Below are 17,755 nucleotides of genomic sequence, written 5' to 3'. Positions count from 1 at the left end.
TAGTTTTGCAAGATAAGCCACCTTTTAAAGCTCATGATGTTCAATATTTGCAACAGAACAGGTTTGCAGCATTTTACTCACATTCCCTGATGCACATAAACTAATAGTTTTTTGTCTTCTATCCACGAGTATACAAGTACATGTATTCAAATACAAACTTAAGATTATTCACATCATGAATTACGATTACATAAGCCTTGTGCATGGGATAAAACTTTGTGCATTTGAGTTTAAGACGTAAGTGTTGTAGAGTGCATCAGAAATGACAAAATAGAAATTTGAGGATGAGATGCCACCTAGTGTTGCGCACATATGTGCCCTTCAACCTGCAAACTACATAATCTAAAGCTGCCATAGGAGTAAGAATTGGCAGCATCCCAGGATAATACACCAAAAGCACTTTGTATATGGGCCAGCCTTGTCTGATATGAGCATAAATTAGCTCCTGGAGGAAAGTCACAGTCGGCAGGACAGGCTTGCAAAAGGAACAGCATCATACAGTCGGTTTCCAGTCACCAGTTGTTTGAAGAAAATCAAAAATAATTTGAATGATGTGTTTAGAGAGGAATAACAGCCTATGTGGTTACTAAAATGAAAAAAGTTCCATTCCTGTAAATAAAGCAAAGCTGTATATCTCCTGACTCATGGGAGCAGACTGTAATTGTGCTACCTCTATGTGCCACAGGGGTCATCTATTTTAAATGAACTTCTTATTGCCCATCTAGTGTATAAATCAAATAAATTATACAAAATATGCTCTATAATGTGAGTAAATGATTGGGTTTTATGAGAGGTCACTTTGCCACCTCCAGAGAAAATGTAGCATGTCCCTTAGTGTGAGGAACACAAAAAGTTTCTGGAACTGCTCCACCACTGTCCAATGACAAACACACCATGTCCAGCTCATACATACACACACACACACACACACACACACACTTTCTGTCACTCTGACAAACATGCTCACACTCTCAACCTCACTCTAATTTCCCCCGTGTCTCTGCAGTGAGCTCACTGCAGTGCGACTCTCTGCTTTCCCCTTTCTCCCCCCCTCGCCACCCTACGTATAATAGAATATCGATCGCTTGCCTTTGCCGCAGTGTGTAAGAGAGTGTGCCTGTGGTCGAGTGAGTGTGTGTTTGACCGGGGACCTCCAAGGTCATTGCCATGGCAACCTAAGCATGAGGTCCTTTAGCTGTGCTGTCTCAGAGCGCAGGTCACAGGGGTCAGAGAGGGAAGGAGGGGGGACAATAGGGAGTTGGGCAAGCGCTGCAGCATTTGGTGTTCTAGAGATCGAGAAGAGGAGCCATAAGGGCTGGAGCTGTCCTATTCCACTGTGTCTTCAGACTGGACCAGAATAATGACAAAAGGTACAGAGTAAGTGCTGAGGGCCACTGAGTTCACTGCAACTACTGTCATGCATGCACAAACATCAACTGTGGTATTAACTTAATAAAACCTAATTTAATTACAGGCATAAAAAAAGTTGACCTGGACTCATAAAAGCATTAAGATATCACTGACAACCAGCTTCACACTAGGAGTTTATTGCACTTCCAAAATGTAAATCCAAAACACCCAATGTACATTTCAATGTAAACAAATGAATAATAAACTGGAAAAAACATCACATTTACATGACCTTCAGATATGAATGCATATAGTTGATCAGCAAAGTATAATACCCAATACAGAATACCAAGATTAAATGTTGACCTTTTAAGATGTCTTCATCTTAAACCTATCGTTGCTAAGAAGCTTATCTGAAGTACCAAACTTGTTTTTGAAATTTTCTTTAAATAAAAAATTCATTTCATTTGTGAATGATTATTAGACACAATTGTAAAGCTTTAAATGGCACTTTTCCTTTGGAAAATAAATCAGTTTTTAGCAGTTTATAAGTTAGCCAGCCCATTCTGCAGTGTGAACATTACACACACATACATACACTTGTTACATGAGAAATCCACATTTCTCTCAGCTGTAATCTATTTCCAAAGATATCTATAGCAGAGACTACAGCACAGATGGTCCATTTAGAGATCAGTTGAGAGATTAAGTGTGAAAAGTTCAGATATGTCACTGCATATGGAGCACTGTGGGAAGTGAGAGGCTATCCAACAGAAACTAGATGCATTCAAGGTTTTAAATATGTAGAAAAAGCTGTATGTTCTGTATAATAATATGCTTCGGTATACGTTCAGATATTAATGTGCATATGCAAAGTTGTGTGCTTGAATGAGTTGTAAAAAGCAGTCTGGAACAAGTTATTTCAGAGGCAAGACAAAGTGCATTCTTGATACAATGATAAACTACAGGGAAAATACAATATGCCCACAGCCATGGAAAAGGAGCATCTTTTCCAGAACCTTCACTGACTAACACAACTACAAGGTTAGAATGATGATGATCGACAACCAGCACTGGCTGACAGTTTAGCCTGCTCTTCACACAGGCTCCATGAGGAGCTCCTCTATGTCAGACGTCTCCAGCTCACGGAACGCAGCATGAGAACCAATCACAAATAGCGTTGCCCCTGAGAGGACGGAAAGGAAAGTGGATGTGAAGAGAAAGGCGAAGGCAGCTTTATGTAGAGAATTTAGAAGATTTAAATTTGCATTAACACAGTTTAGGTTTCAATATTACACAGACTCACAGTGAAAGGAACGGTAGAATTTGTTCAACAAAGATTCCTGCACATCCAGAATAATATTGCCTATAAAGTACAACAAATGCGGTGTGGCTTACCCAGAACCCAAAACACTGCAGCTCCAGCCCCAGCCAGCCAGAACACAGGTAGCGAGACGGCCCCGGCCAGACTCATCTGGTGAGGAACAGTGAGCTCCTTGCCTGTTGGACAAGAAAACTGCACATTAGAGAACATATGAAAGTGTAAAACTTATCAGAAGTAGTTTTGTGTCGCCTTTTGCAGGTCTGATTAAGTTTACTGGCAAAGATAAAAAGATACATTTCACTTTGTCAGAATCAATCTTGGCATGCATTTAATCTGTTCTACGATGAATTAACTTGTTAATTTCATGGTCACTCACACAGAAAAACAGGTCATAAAGTTGCCAAAACTGCTTGCATTTTAAAAAACTAATTTTAATCAAATTTTGTCCAATTATCAATATTGTATTAAGTTATTAGTTATTAGTTAGTTAAAGTTTATGAGGCATCACTCACCAAGGACAACCAGTTTGGACTCCAAAGATTTAAGGTGGATTATGTAGAAGGCACCAGCAAACACAGCCAAGGCAATCAGCAGCATGGGTGAGCTGATGCTAAAGAGTGGAAACATCAAAGGTTTAATCAACTCAGTGTTAATTATAGAAGCTTTTTTACTTAGTTAAAAGCTTATTTTACATTTGTTTCAAGTTCTGTTTCCCTTTGTTCATTACCCAACAGCTGAAACTGATATATGAAAACCTCCCAGACTGTTTTCATAAAGACTGATATGCACATACGACATACAGACCCTATGAATATTAGACAACAGTAGGTGAAAACATTCTCACTGTCCAAACAAAACAACATAAACTCCTTGGTGACCTTACATGCAGTAGAGGATGAGACCCAAAAAGATGAAGGTATAATTGCTGTTGTAAACTTCCACATTTTTCACCACCCTCTGACAAAACTCTCCAAAGTTGCGGGGTTTTGAAAACTTGCGTTGGTCTACAAAGCTGGCCCAAGGTCGAATGGACACTCGACGCCTGTCAATCCACTCTTTAGCCATGCTGGCTGAGAAGCCTTTGGGGAGCCACAGCCTATAAAATAAGACAAGGAATGTAAGAACTAAATACAAAAAGAAGCATCAAGACATGCAAAATTACATTATCTCTTGCTTGCACTATAAGCTTACAAACAATAACAGCAGATTTTTTACCTCTTCAAAATAACACTAACTGTGTCTGATGAATTTGGTGCACATCACCGAAAAAATACAAAAAACTTTAGCACATACTTGGCCAAGATTCCAGCTCCCCCTGTGCCAGTTGGATGAGCATCTTCGGCAGTGAAAAGATCTCCAGCCTTGCTATCCATGTCTACAAGGCAGTTCTCCCCCTTGGGCGCTGCAGGTGGCATCTACAGGCTGATGTGAGGAAGCAGTGAGTGATTTCATATGTAAAGTGTCTTTGAGTGTTTTGAAAAGCGCTATACAAATAAAATGTACTATTATTTATTATAATAGTGAGTGAAGACACATAAGAAAACCATTTTTAATGTAATTACTGACACAAATTCCATTTAACTAAGAATATCTTTGTCTGTGGGTTTGTATAGATTTGTCAGACAGCTGATGCTTTCTAATGCAGTGCAACAATAACAACAAAAACTGATAATTATGTTGCTAACTGGTGTTGGGTATCAAAGGTAAAACATTAAACTGTTTTAGACTAAGCAAAGTAAATAATGTTTTGTTATTATACCAAAACCTGGGCATCATATTGGCACTGGTACTGAAAAGTTGCAAACAACTAGTATTACTGCTGACACAATTATGCAATTGATCAATTCTCTCTCTATTAGCAGGCACGCAATTAATTATTTAATGTATTTATCAAATACAAAATACCAAACATTTGCTGGTTACAACTTCACAAAGGCGGAGATTTCGTTAATTTATCTATTCCACATTATTTCTAGGCACTAGAGATACTTCATAATATAACAAAACCTTCCTCAGTTATTTGAATATGTAAATTAGAGAGATTATATTTTTGAAGTCAGGTGGACTTGCAATTTGAAGATTTCCCAAAAAAACAAAGTGACAAAACTTCCCAAGAAACACAGCAAGTATTTCTAAACTGTTCAGCCACAACAACAGTTAGATACTTTCACATAGCTATAATCAACATACAGAAGTTAGCTTAGCTACAGTGCGGTGTCTGAGCAGTGGAACATTTTAGTCAACAAAGGGCTTGGTCAGTGCCACATCACTAAACAGGATATTCAGGGAAGTGTTGCCCAGCAAAGAACCACGGCGTTTTATTTAATCTGGTCACTAAATATCGTTTATAAAACCTCTACATACGTGCAGTTTCATTTTACGAACGCGTAGCAAAGACGACTTTACTGCTTGTTCAAAACATTGCTAGCTAGCCTCTCTGATAGCATTCATATTGAGTCAGCCCTAAACAGAGAGGTCACTTTTACATCGCGGTGCTTCATGTGTATGTTTCAGACCACCACGAATATCAACGGAGCTGCCTTAACTGTCAAATAATGATATAATGGTTGAACCAAATATACTCACATCAGGAGTTTAGCCGGACAGTCTCTGATCTGATGATCCGGGTCGCGGATGTGATGTTACGTGACGTGGTGCCGCATTGGTGCTAAACACTGACACCTACTGACCGCAGCGAGGACCTGCACCCTCTCTGTGCACTGTGTTTGTGCCCCACAAATACTTCATATTCATCAGAATCAGATTTAATGGCCAAGTATGTGTACACACCATGCAAAATATTTGATTACGGCTGTTGGTGTCACCCTAGGAATAATGAAGGAGAAAAATAAAATAACTATTGAAAGAAGAAGAGGGACAAATAATAGTAGAGCTAAAAGTATATACAGAGATTGACACATCTAGAAAAGAATACAATATATGTATATAAATATAATGTAAATTAAGATAAAATAGTATGATATTTTTAGGTTGAGCTGATGCGTTTAAAGGCTCGCATCAGAAACCTGACTGTTAAAGATCAGTGGCAGCAAAACGTGACCGGAAGTGGTCGGGCAGTTGGAGGCTTGTGATTGGTCCATTTCTCAACGTTTTCAGGCTGCGGTCCTTTGCTGTGGGAGACTCCAGATCATCCACGGATAAACAAATACACAAGGAAGGTAGGTTACCACTAGTTAGTTTATATATTTACTTTTACAGATCGCTTGAAAATTGCATGGGACATTTCTTTATATGTTTATACGTTATTTTGTATGACCACGGGTTCTTTGTTATTAAATAGCTAAAGTAAGCTGTTGTTATTTGTTACCAAATAATACCCGTAACCGCAAATATATTAAGTGCAAACGGGAATTTTTGACCTGTAGTGAGCGGCATATTTGATAACTACATCATATTTGGCATTGCTTGTAATTTTCAGTCTGGTTGCTTAGCTAATTAGTTGTTTGCAGTGCGTCGTTGATGCTTGTGTTTTTTTTTCCTCAGAGAAACGTGACAGGTTACGTAATACGTCACAGGGGAAATTTGCTTCAGCGGCGTCTGAAGAGACTCGTATGTTTTGGTGGAAGCTGGTGTACGACGAGAGCATAGCATCTTCACAGCTGACCCTTGTGTTACATGTTTCAATACACCGTCCGACTCACGACCAAAAGAGGTAGGATTTGAAGCTCTGTAACCCAGAGGAGAGACGTAAGGCTGCAGTGTTACGGTGGTTTTGTGTGACATGTAGCACAGGCGGCTTGCTAGTAGTTGTTTTTTTTTTTTTTTTGCTAAATGCTAATTTACGTTGAACGCGGCTTGTATGCAGCGAGACTGGTCTCATCGCTGTTTTAATGCTATTGGGGAACGTGTCGCTTAAATAAATGTACAATTCCAATTTACTTTCTTTACCATATAACGCAAGAAATGCCGGTGTGTACTACATGCAAGTGAAAAGAGGCTGCACTTTTGTGTATTGAATAAACAGGATGTGAGACTAAGAAACATGTCTGTTAACGTAATGCTCTTCTATGTGTGTGTGTTTTGTTTAAATCATTAACAGTCTGGCACAGGTGGAGAGAAGCAAACCTTAACCATGGCTGCAGTGCATCACCCAGGGCCCCCATTCAAGGACCCACTTTACTGGGATGAAACTGAGTGCCTGCACTACTACGGGATGCTGTCTCTCCATGAGGTCTTTGAAGTAGTTGGCTCTCAGCTGACGGATACTGACATTGAAGTGCTGTCATTCCTTCTGAATGAAACCTGTTCTGCGCCACACCTTCTTGATCCAGCGGGCTGGACAGTTGAGCCCTGTGAGGACGATCCAGATGACTCAGGTGTGTCCCCAAGTCCAGAGCTGCTAAAGGCATGGAGACAGTTAAAGCCTGAGGGATCCAAGCGACCCTTAATGGACTCCAAGCCTAAGAATGGCCTTGAGCTGTTGCTACAGCTTGAGAGACAAGGGTACCTTGGTGACGGCAACCTGGAGCCACTACTGCAACTACTTAGAGTTCTCACCCGTCATGATCTGCTGCCTTTGGTGTCCCACAAGAAAAGAAGGACAGGTGAGGATTTTGAGATTATGTTCACTGCTTTGGGTGTTGCCATTCTGGAATGATCTGTGTAATGTGTGATTCATAGCTGAATTTATTTCCTTGTAGTCGTAGCCTAATGATTACTATTCTATGCTTTTATGTTTTCAGTGTCCCCAGAAAGAATTGGACAAAGATATTCAATAGGGAGTAGAAAGCTGGTGTGTGCCTCTGGATTGCGACACAGCTGCAGACAGACAGAAGCACCCCTTTCATCTTTTACACAGCAACTGAGAACTGGTAAGTGCTCCATAGTACAACATGCAGCTCACTGTCAGTATAGGTTGCGCTGTTTCCACTGGCGTATTAGATAGTCAGTATATAGACTGTCCAAAATCAGTGGTTATGATTCCTTACAACAAGCAGCATATTTGCATTGCGCTTAATTCCAGTACCTTTCTTGTCTGGAATTTTAGTTTGTTCCATACTTCTGTTGCGATAAAAAATGTGTATCTCTATGCAATATTTAATGATTAAGAGGTGTTTTGATACCCAATTACCTACCCAATGCTTGTAGGCAATCTTCCATGGTGAATCACTGAATGTTTTGCAACTGGAAAATGAGCAGGGTCTTTTTTTTCCTGTCTTAGAATGGGCCTTTGGTGGGTGACTGTGCATGGCAGTAAGCATGATTGGTCTGGTCCAGTAAAGACCATGAGTCTATGTTCTTTTATTTGAATGAGATTTTTAAATGTTCTTTTTTCTTTGACCATTTGGTAAACAAAAAGGTTCATCTCTTATGTTTGAGTACATAACAACCACTGAACAAAACTGGCTCACATTTTGCGTTACTGTTCTTGTGGGATGAAAGGAAACTAAAAAATAAATGTTAGGACAGTGTAAATCCCAGAGATACTCTGTCTTGGTTCATATGTCACAGTTGTAATTTCACAATCTCATTCCATATGTTTTCTGTCAGGTGTTTACCCTCCAATGGCTGGGCCATCTGTTAGGAGGCGGCGGAAGAAGAGAGGAAATGGCTGGACCCGTAGGTCCAAGAAAACAAGTAGACAGAGCCAATCAGTGCATCCAACACCAGCACCACAGAAAGTGTCCTGTGGTAAGTGTAGCGAATGCATTGGTAATTTGGCATTCTTTTAGTTTGTCGTCTCTTGCCTTCAGTAGGGGCTTCATTCTGCAATTTTCCCCTGCTGATCATTTTTCCTTCCTTTAGTTAACCATACAAACAAACATTTGATTTTCATCCTATTAACATCTTCCCCAGCATTCCCACATTTCCTATTTTTTTTCTCCGTCATTCTGCTGTTGTCCAGCTATGCTGAATATTGGCTTGCATTATAGAGTTTGTATACAGAGCGTTAAACACTTATTTCCTTTTTGTTTATCCCAAAAAACTGTATGCACAGTAATGTTGCACAGTGCAAAGTCCTTGCAAAAATTCACATTACAAAGCAATGATTCAGTTTTGCTAATGTGCTTCAGAAGAACTAGACAAATCCGTTTGGCCCAGTTGGTCCTAAATAGCCTAAAGCATTAAACCTGATTCACTCCACAAAAATGTATTCTGAAGGGAGTTAGATGGCGAATGTCTGCATACTTTGACTACTAAAAGGTCCTTGACTTGCACAGAATCAAAGTGAAAGACTTTTGTCAGGTGTTCTAGTGTTACAGAAAAATATATAGTTTAGAGCCAGTTTTTAAACATTTGGTTTAAAAAGGTTGATTACATTTTCACCCACTGCTAAACATTGAAGGATTTAAATAGGAATTTAATGATATAATCTGTCTCTGCTACATAGACCACAACTTCCGTACATTGTGAAATACAGTAGAGGTTTTTTTTTTTGTAAACACTTGTTCCAGATGTACTAGAAAATAAATGCTGGAACAAAGTTTTGGTCTGATAACTCAGTTTGGTGTCTTGCGGAGCCAGAACCTCAAACCTTATTCACTGTGTCTGCAGGAGATGCTCTCTTTACATCTCATACATCAAAAATTCAGGGACTCTGTCTGGTTTACAACTTAAGCCAAAAAGATTCACAAAAATTTGTTTAACTGTTATACACATAAATAATGTAAAATTTAAAGTTGTGTGCACTGTCCTTTGAGATGACTGACATCGTCTTCATTATTAAAGCTGTGTCACATTTTGGTTTCTTTGTTATACTATATAATTGTTGAGATTTGCAATATCTTTAACTGTTTTAATTAGACATCCAGCATCAGAGAGGACATTTTGCTTTATCCATTTCTCCCTCCATTCCTTCTTTACATTCTGTTCCCTCATTTCATATTTTCTCTAACCCACTGAACTACGTTCAGTTGCTGCTGTTGATACGAACGCACACGGCTGTTTCCTGTCCTTCTGTCCAAACTCCGTTATCATCATGCTTGATGCAAAGTTGCCATATGGTGGTTCTAACAACTATCAAATCTTGAATATTGACTTGGAAAATAGTTTTGAACAGTTCGAAACAGTACAGCTCCACCGAAAAGCTACATTACATGCTCGATTATCAATGTCCTGTTCCAAATTTCAACTGTTGCTTGCCTTTCAATCAGTTCAATCAATCAATGCTAGTTTCTCTCAATACAAAAATACTAAGATAACACTAGCATTAGATTTCTTATGTGTGAAATTTGTTAGTTGGTCATGCAGAACAAAAAAAAAATTGAATTCCCGTCATTGCCTTTTTGTCAGATATATTTACTACAACAACCTGATTATTCAGACTTGATTTAAAAAAAATTAATAATGAAGACATCCCTTCTTGGATATTTTGGATGAGTGATGTGCCTGTTTCTATAAACGTGTTGCTCTCTTGACTCCACATTTGATTCCACCAGGTTGACTCAAGATTGTGACTCAGATCGAGTAACCTAAGACACAATGGATCATGAAGACAGAGGGGGAGACTGAGGAACAAAACAAAAAAGTCTGTCACTCCACTCTGTCCGTACATACTTCAGTGTCTGTGATCAACTCAGTCATGCACTCTCTCAGCTCTCTCACAAGTCTGGGCCGATGCCTAAGGTAAAAGAGGCTCACCCCCTTGTTACTGCAGGGGTTGGTGCTCCCACTTTAATCTGTGTATGATGCTCTTGTATCATAGTGTAGCTGCTCCCTACCCTGTACCCCTCAGAAAACGTTATTTGCTTTGAAAAAAATTGTCCTTGTAATGTTCTTTAGTGTTGTGCACTGTGGAAAAAAACATATTCTGTTAGAGAATTTAAATTTTTTCTTAAAAGTTGATGGTGTCAGTGTTTCACAGAACTGACAGAGTCCTCAGCAGTAAGCCTCAAGTCTTTCTAAGAAGTCACGAAGCTGATGTAAAAGGCAAACGTTACAAAACCACTAAAATCTCTAAAAACTTCAACATAATTTGGTCTCCATAAAACCATACTAATGGGGAAATGTGTGGTCCAAGTCTATTCATATTTCCTGACACTCTCTGTGAATAATAAACTTCATGAACGTGACATATTTTCACAAATATGGCCAATGTACTGCTTCTGTGTGCTGGCATGGCTATCTGTGATTACTTGTGTTTTGCTAAGCATGTGGAAATGCTAGACCAAAAGGTAATTTTATAAAAGTCCACTGAAAGTTGGAACTCTTTGTTAGCGCATGAATTTTTGACATCCTCAATCAAAAATGCTGTTGTGAAAGTATATAACAAATATATCAATGGCAATGCACTAGTTAATTTGAGTATTTGTATTGTGTTTTATACGCCAAGAAAAACTCAAAATATATTATCTCAAATGTGGCACAGGTTGCAGAAAATTGCCTGTTTAACATGGCTGATGATATTAATGAAGACTAAATTCAACCAGCCAAGTTGAAGGAACTCACCAGATTTAATTTGAGCCGCTAGAAGTTAGTTTGAATGTTGCATATTCTCAATGGTCATAGAATATATTGCTGACTTTGTATGTCGGTGAACTCACCTGACCTGTCTTTCCACATTAGAGTGTGGAGTGGCACATTATATTCAAGGAGATGACACCACATACAATCATGAAAATGAAGTTTACACACATGGTTTAGTTGTGCTTATAGTTTAAATAGCAATCAAGGAGACAGAACATTTTATTAGACTTTCCTAGGTATGAGACCATTTACAGCAACAAAATACTAATATTTGATCTCTTACCGAAACAAGGTGAAGACAGTTGAAAAGCTCTGTTAAGTTTTAGGTTAAAATTAGCTTTATAGTTAAGGTTCGTAAAGGACGTTATTAATACACTGAATGGCTAAGCACTGTGCAATAAAGTCCAGTCTGTGAAATACGTTGGACATGTTTGTGAAAGTACTAGTTCAAATGGCATGTTGTAAACCTTTTGGAGCCATCGTTTCCCCTCACATAATCCTCATTATAAATGGTTCTAAACATTTGCCTTGATATTCAATCAACTTACATCATACTGGCTAACTAAAGGTTCACATAGGCCGCCTCTGGAGTCTCAAGCTACAAACATTCTAATTCAATACGAAGACCTGTCGTTCTGTATGGCCTGGTCCTGTATGCTGTTTCTAAGAATTTAAGATGGTTGCCAATGGACACCTATTAATAAAATGCCTATGTAACCTTTACTCAACCACTTCCAAAGGAAAATAATCGAGCAATGCTCTGCTGAAGGAAGCTCGTGCTGTATCTTATCTCTGTGAGCCGTAGTGTGCGATTCTCAAGACGGAGCAGAGATAGATAGGGCAGTTCAGTCCAACGCTGGCCCCTAGCAGACCTCAAATAGTGTTTGTCATGATTCATCTCTGATCTTTTTCAGTGAAGTGCTTCAATTCCATTTTGATAATGACAACTGCTATTACAAATGCCCATACGGTATTTGTAAATTGAGCTCAGTAGTGGTTTTGTGCTGTCTAAATGGGATGCCTGTGAAGGCCTTTACCTGGTCTAATGTTGGTTATTTTTAGGTTTGGCCTTAAATGATAGGTTGGAGAAGGTGAGGGCAAGGGCACTGATCAAGGTAAGAGTAATCTCAAGCATCCCACTTAGATACCACCATATTATATTGGAGAGCTACAGTAAACTCATTTCTGAGCTGATTTACTTGTCAGTACCATCATTAGCCTGACTCAGACCTCATTACAACCAAGAGAACTGAGTCCTGTGCCATACCTGCTTGATGTTGAAGAAACAACCCAGTCAACAGATATCCAACCCACTTGTGCTTGTCTCTCTCTTTCTCTCCTTTCTCTGTGTTCGCAGTTCTAAACAGACCAACCAGTGTGTCAGGAAAACAGTGTCCTTACACACAATGAGAGGGAGAGAACGAACACTAAATGTTCAAACTACGCAAAATGGTTCAGAGTGATTTTTTTTCTATGGGGAAAAGAGAGAGTTCTGTCAGCTAACTCTCCACTCGCTTGGTCAGTCGTTCAGCAGAAAAACGGATCGATAAAGAGTTGAAGCTCTTCGTGCCAAGTGACTCCTTGTAAATGGGTACTTAAACTTTTTTCTTTCTTTTTTTCTCCCTTTTTTTCGTGGGTTGAGATGAGGAAGCCAGACGGGTTTGGTGTTTAAAGTGAGAAAATGAAAGCTGTGCTTCCTAATGTGCTGTCTAAGTGGATGTCTCTGTGTCTGACGAAGCATGAAGTGCTCTGTAACCCTAACAAAATGACTATCACTGTGTTCCTGTGGTTTTAAAAAGCTTTTTCCTCAGTGTCACTATCTCTGCCTCCATCTTGCTCAGTATGAAATGGGAAGGCGAAATGGAGGCCATCCATAAATACAGTAATTGCATGAAGGGCAGGTGTTTATTGTAGTCTCAGCCTTCATACAGTGCAATGATCCAAAAGGTCAAATTGTTAATGGTGCTTTAACTTAATATTTCACTCTGTCTGTACCGAAAAGTGTAAAAAGCTAGGTGATATGCAAAAGTTTTTCCCTTTCCAAATATATGCTCCTAATTGACATTCTGTCATCGGTGTCTCTTTAAACATCCTGAAATGCTCAAACAAATTTTGTTATTGCTAACTTAACAATGTGCCTGCAAGGACCAGATATTCATGGTGACTGACGGTGTTTTCAATCCCTCTTCTTTGGACATTTTAATTTTTTTACACCATTAAAACACAGTGGATGCATTTTCAATATTGAGAAACAAAAATGGACTTTGTAACAGTAAAAGCAAATCTGTACAAATTTGTAGATTATTGGGCAGAAAAATAAACCCAAGTCACAGACTGCAGCAGGTTTTCCATTAGGATTTCTGAGTTTTGCTGCATTCAATTTACAGTCTACCTTCACAAGCAATAAAGCTGCTGCAGTAACGCATCCCCGCAGCACAGTGTAGCCACCATTTATGGGGTATGCTATGTTTCTGGTGGTGAGGAGCGATACAGAGAGGCGAAAATAGAGAACAAAATTCAAAAACAGTTGGTTTTTTTTTTCGGAGCATAAAAGCTACTTCCACTTGGAGTCTAACACTTTTTCCAGTGCCAACATTCTCTACATTTGCCCAATTTGGCTTCGTCTACAGTGTCCTCCATCTCAGTTGTGGACAGTTTTCACTGGTCTCTTAGTGCTCTTCCTCCCTGATTGTTGTTCTAACATTGAGTGTTTAAGTACGCACACTCTAGGCAGATTAGCATTTCTTTTATGATTGATTGTATTGCATTTAAGAGTTTTGTCATTTTAGTACTTTTTTGTACCATTTTTCTTACTGATATTTTCAAATGCCCAATTAATGTTTGTAGTTTTTATTACGTTAATAAAACATGAAATAGCAGGATAAATACTTGGTATAGGTGCTCTACATTCTTTAATAACAGTCATGACACAGATCATGTGTGATAAGGCTTCTCTAACTATTACGTGTCAAAATTGTATCCGATTGTATTGTCAATAGATTGACCAGAAAAATTATTTAAGTTATTTTAGTTAGTTCTAGTTTTTGAGACGTTGTAATACAGACATGGTCTGATAATTTATGAAATTACAATTCAAATGTCTTCTGTAAAATGTCAGCATTTAATATTCTTGTACCATAATGCCTTTCTGTAGACAAATCGTAATTCTAATGATAAACTTACTAATTAATTTTTGTGTGAGCAAGCTACAGTGTAAATTAATTTAGCTTCATCTGCAGGTGGGTTTTCAATTGGACCTTAATTCCAACCCAGCATATTTTAAACATTTCTAAAACCTTATTGATTGGGTGTCCCCCTTGAGCTAATTTTCAGTTTTTATAGTAATCTAATTACAGACTTATGAAGCATGAATGCAAAAGTCACTGCTGGTGTATCAGTCGCCTACAAATGTTAAGAGATGCAAAATCAATGCCTTAATTCAACATTTGCATTTCTAATGTTGGCATTTTCCAAACTTAATCCCCCTTGAGTCGTTTGCCATTCCCCGTAGCCCCAAACAAAATATGACTACAAAGTGGGTAGACGTGACTCTTTGAGTTGACACATGATATCATTAATCAGTGGAGATATCGTTAACTTCTTACAGACCTTTGTGACTACTCAGGTGCTTAGTACTCAAGTCAGGGCCAATAAGGTCTTTGTGTTACTGAGAATCTGGTCATTGTCCTCCAGTCAGAGTCACAAGTTTGAGCTTGTATATTTAGGGGTCCACAGGATGTGAAGACATGTTGTTATCGATCGATATCCATCCCACTCTGCCAAAAATATGTTTCAGGTTATTCTAATAATTATAGCAAATGTAACATTTTCTAGGTTGTATTTTCAGTCTCAGTCAGGAGATTTTTTTTTTGTTTCTGTCTTAAGATTTAATGTAATTGGTTGTTTATGAAGTTTGATTGAGTGTCAAATACATTTTGGCTGGATTGGGTTTTACATAAATTTGGGTCCAATTATTACTTTCAAGCTGCTAGGCAAAAGCTTTCTTTACATCACTACAATGAGACACTGATAAGAATGTTTCTGGAAAAATGGATGTCACTGGTGGTAAATGCTGTTTACATCTATTGAAGGGGGGAAATGGGAGGGATGGATGGATGGATTTTTGTTGCAGCAAAAGTCTTCAGCAGCTGGTTTCCACTTGGAGCTCTGGAATATTGACATGGGGGATGATCTCAGCGTTGCTCTTGCTCAGTACAGTATGTATCCTCTAATATTTCTCGCTGTGCTGTTGCATGACCACCAATTCTGTTACTGCGGAACTCCAGAAGCTATCTGTTGTCAGCATTAAACATTTTGATGAATTAATCCGTTTTTAAACATCGAGCTGGAACAAAAAGCCACTCTGGGGTTTGGCACTGCTGAGTTGTTTTCATTACTCTTAACATACTCACTCAGGGTGTGAAGTTCATTTAAAAGTATTAAATAAATTCTACAGCCGAGATTTATGTGAACCGTGCAGACTGTTCTACTGAAAATTCTCATTTACCAGTTTCCTCTGATTCTGTCATTATGTTAACTGTTCACAATAATATTCAAAATATTTTTAAAAAAGACCGTGTAGGAAAAGGAACTGCACTCCTGGATCAGTTGAAGAGAGTTTCTTTCAGTGCTCTGAATTACCAGTTCTTTATCACTGGTACAAACTGGCAGTTTTGTAGCTGTATGTAGCACAACAATGCACACAGTTGGGACGGTCTAACTTCAGTGCTCTGCCCAATTAACGGTTTGCTCCTCCCTGCTGCACCTTTATATTTGCTCTCTTGTAAGGATTGGATCAAAAGAAATATCTTGGAGTAATTCATTGTAAATTTTTCATTCTTGTTTCTACTCAATCTTTTGGGTCACAGTCTCGTTTTGGAACTGTTCCCTTTTAAATCCTTGCTTAATGTAATGTATTAACATGCATAAGTGAATGAGCTACTGTTCAATAACTTTGTCATATTCTTCTGTGTCTTTCTTTTGTTTTGACTTCATGACCCCTCCCTTTCCTTCTGTTGTGTGGGCCTATCCACTCTGACTTCTACTGTTCACTTTTTCCATAACCTTTCCTCACTTGCACTGCTGTCTTCTTTTTCCCTTCACTCTTTCCTGACCATCACATTTTCATACCCACATTATTTACTTGCACCTCTCTACTCTCCCTTTGATTACTTTCACCCTCTCCCCACTCTCTCCTCACCACCTCACCCCTTTTCCCACCACTATTTCCTCCTCCCTCTACCATTATCAGACATCCGCCTACGTGTTCGGGCTGAATACCTGGAGCATGAGTCTGCACTCCGTGATGGTGTCTCCTCAGACAAGCGGCAGCCGCTGGAGCGGCAGTTTGAGTTGTTTAGTCAAGCCAGCTCACTACTGCGTGCAAGAGACTTGGGTTCTATTGTCTGCGACATCAAGTTTACAGAACTGGACAACCTGGAGGCCTTCTGGGGCGACTACCTGAGTGGAGCTCTGCTGGAGGCTCTGAAGGGAGTCTTCATCACTGACTCTCTGCGGATGGCAGCGGGCACAGAGGGTGTCCGCTTACTGATCAGCGTGGACCAAGATGACTATGAGGAGGGCCGAAGGCTGCTGAAAGCTAGAAAAATGCTGTCATCCCATAATGGTGGGCAAATACAGAATCAATGGGCTTAATAGGGTGATAAGAGTTTTTGGAGTGCATTATATTTACCTTGAAAAGTACAAAAGGGGGGATTGTAATTGAAAATTGTAGGTACTGGAACATTTGGATGCATTTTAAGACCTCCATTTGTAGTGCAATCCATGTAATAACCACTAGATGGCAGAACTTACCACTGATTGTGTTCATCACAGGCTGATCATCTTTTAGAATTGTTAGTTTTTTGGTGGAATGAAAAATGAATAATAATGGATCAATGTACTGTCCCTTTGGATTTATGCACAGGTGCAACTGTTTAAGACACCAGGATGAAACGGGACATATGAAGATTGTTCCTCTTAGTGAGAACAGGAGCAAGCCAGCTTGTGACATGAGATCAAGTGGTAAGCCTCTAATGACACTATTAGACTTTAAATAAATCAGGTTAAGGCAACTGGGCTGCCACTGGAGAAAATGTTGCATGCTGATGTCAGCCACCCTCAACAGAGACACTAATACAGCCTTCACAAGCCACTGTCATACCATAATCCTTATTAAATATTTTTTGTGCATTTTTCTGAAATTATGAATGAACAGTTGCTGTTCTGATTTAGACATGACTCTTGAAATTCGCAAAGTGACACGAACCACTATGTAATCACTAAATCATGCTTCACTGGTGGGCGCTAATGGTCATTCAGTTTTGATTAAAATGCCAGGACTTTATTTAAAAAATGTTAAGTTGAATATGAAAACCAACCAGAATGACAAATTAAGCTGTCAAGAAAAGTTTCTGATTATCAAAAATTGTTTAAATAAGCACAGAAGGAATGGTTAGCTGTTCTCACTACAGAGTGACCTTCGTGTGTAGCTTCCAAGAGTGTAGACCACACATATACAGCTAGATAACACTGGAATTCCAGCCCTGTGTACTTTGATAACCCAACTTGTGATTGCTGTGGTCAGTGGATATGGCAGTTGCCAGTAGATGACAGCAGTGATTAGGGTTAGGTCTCAACAGACCATGGAAGATT

The 17,755-nt window shown here is 39.1% G+C and overlaps 2 protein-coding genes across 2 annotated transcripts; one reads left to right on the top strand and one right to left on the bottom strand.

Moving 5' to 3' along the window:
- Window positions 1-1,531: 1,531 nt before the first annotated feature.
- On the bottom strand, window positions 1,532-5,407 carry rabac1 (Rab acceptor 1 (prenylated)). The gene is made up of 6 exons (XM_023276080.3): window positions 5,261-5,407; window positions 3,968-4,096; window positions 3,558-3,770; window positions 3,187-3,284; window positions 2,749-2,850; window positions 1,532-2,536 (listed from the first exon to the last, which is right to left on the bottom strand). The coding sequence occupies exons 2-6, from the start codon at window positions 4,087-4,089 to the stop codon at window positions 2,448-2,450; spliced, it is 624 nt and encodes a 207-aa protein (XP_023131848.1). The 5' UTR covers window positions 4,090-4,096; window positions 5,261-5,407; the 3' UTR covers window positions 1,532-2,447.
- A 355-nt stretch (window positions 5,408-5,762) lies between these two features.
- Window positions 5,763-17,307, top strand: dedd1 (death effector domain-containing 1). Its single transcript, XM_023276077.3, has 7 exons — window positions 5,763-5,853; window positions 6,179-6,347; window positions 6,735-7,239; window positions 7,378-7,506; window positions 8,186-8,326; window positions 16,353-16,727; window positions 17,028-17,307. Exons 3-7 carry the CDS (start codon window positions 6,768-6,770, stop codon window positions 17,039-17,041), a joined length of 1,131 nt encoding a protein of 376 aa, XP_023131845.2. The 5' UTR covers window positions 5,763-5,853; window positions 6,179-6,347; window positions 6,735-6,767; the 3' UTR covers window positions 17,042-17,307.
- Window positions 17,308-17,755: the final 448 nt, after the last annotated feature.

The sequence above is a fragment of the Amphiprion ocellaris genome, chromosome 9 (genome assembly GCF_022539595.1).
Source record: "Amphiprion ocellaris isolate individual 3 ecotype Okinawa chromosome 9, ASM2253959v1, whole genome shotgun sequence".
In the NCBI taxonomy this organism is placed as follows: Eukaryota; Metazoa; Chordata; class Actinopteri; family Pomacentridae; genus Amphiprion; species Amphiprion ocellaris.
The sequence above is the reverse complement of the archived record's forward strand: the minus strand, read 5'-3'. Positions and strand labels throughout refer to the sequence as shown.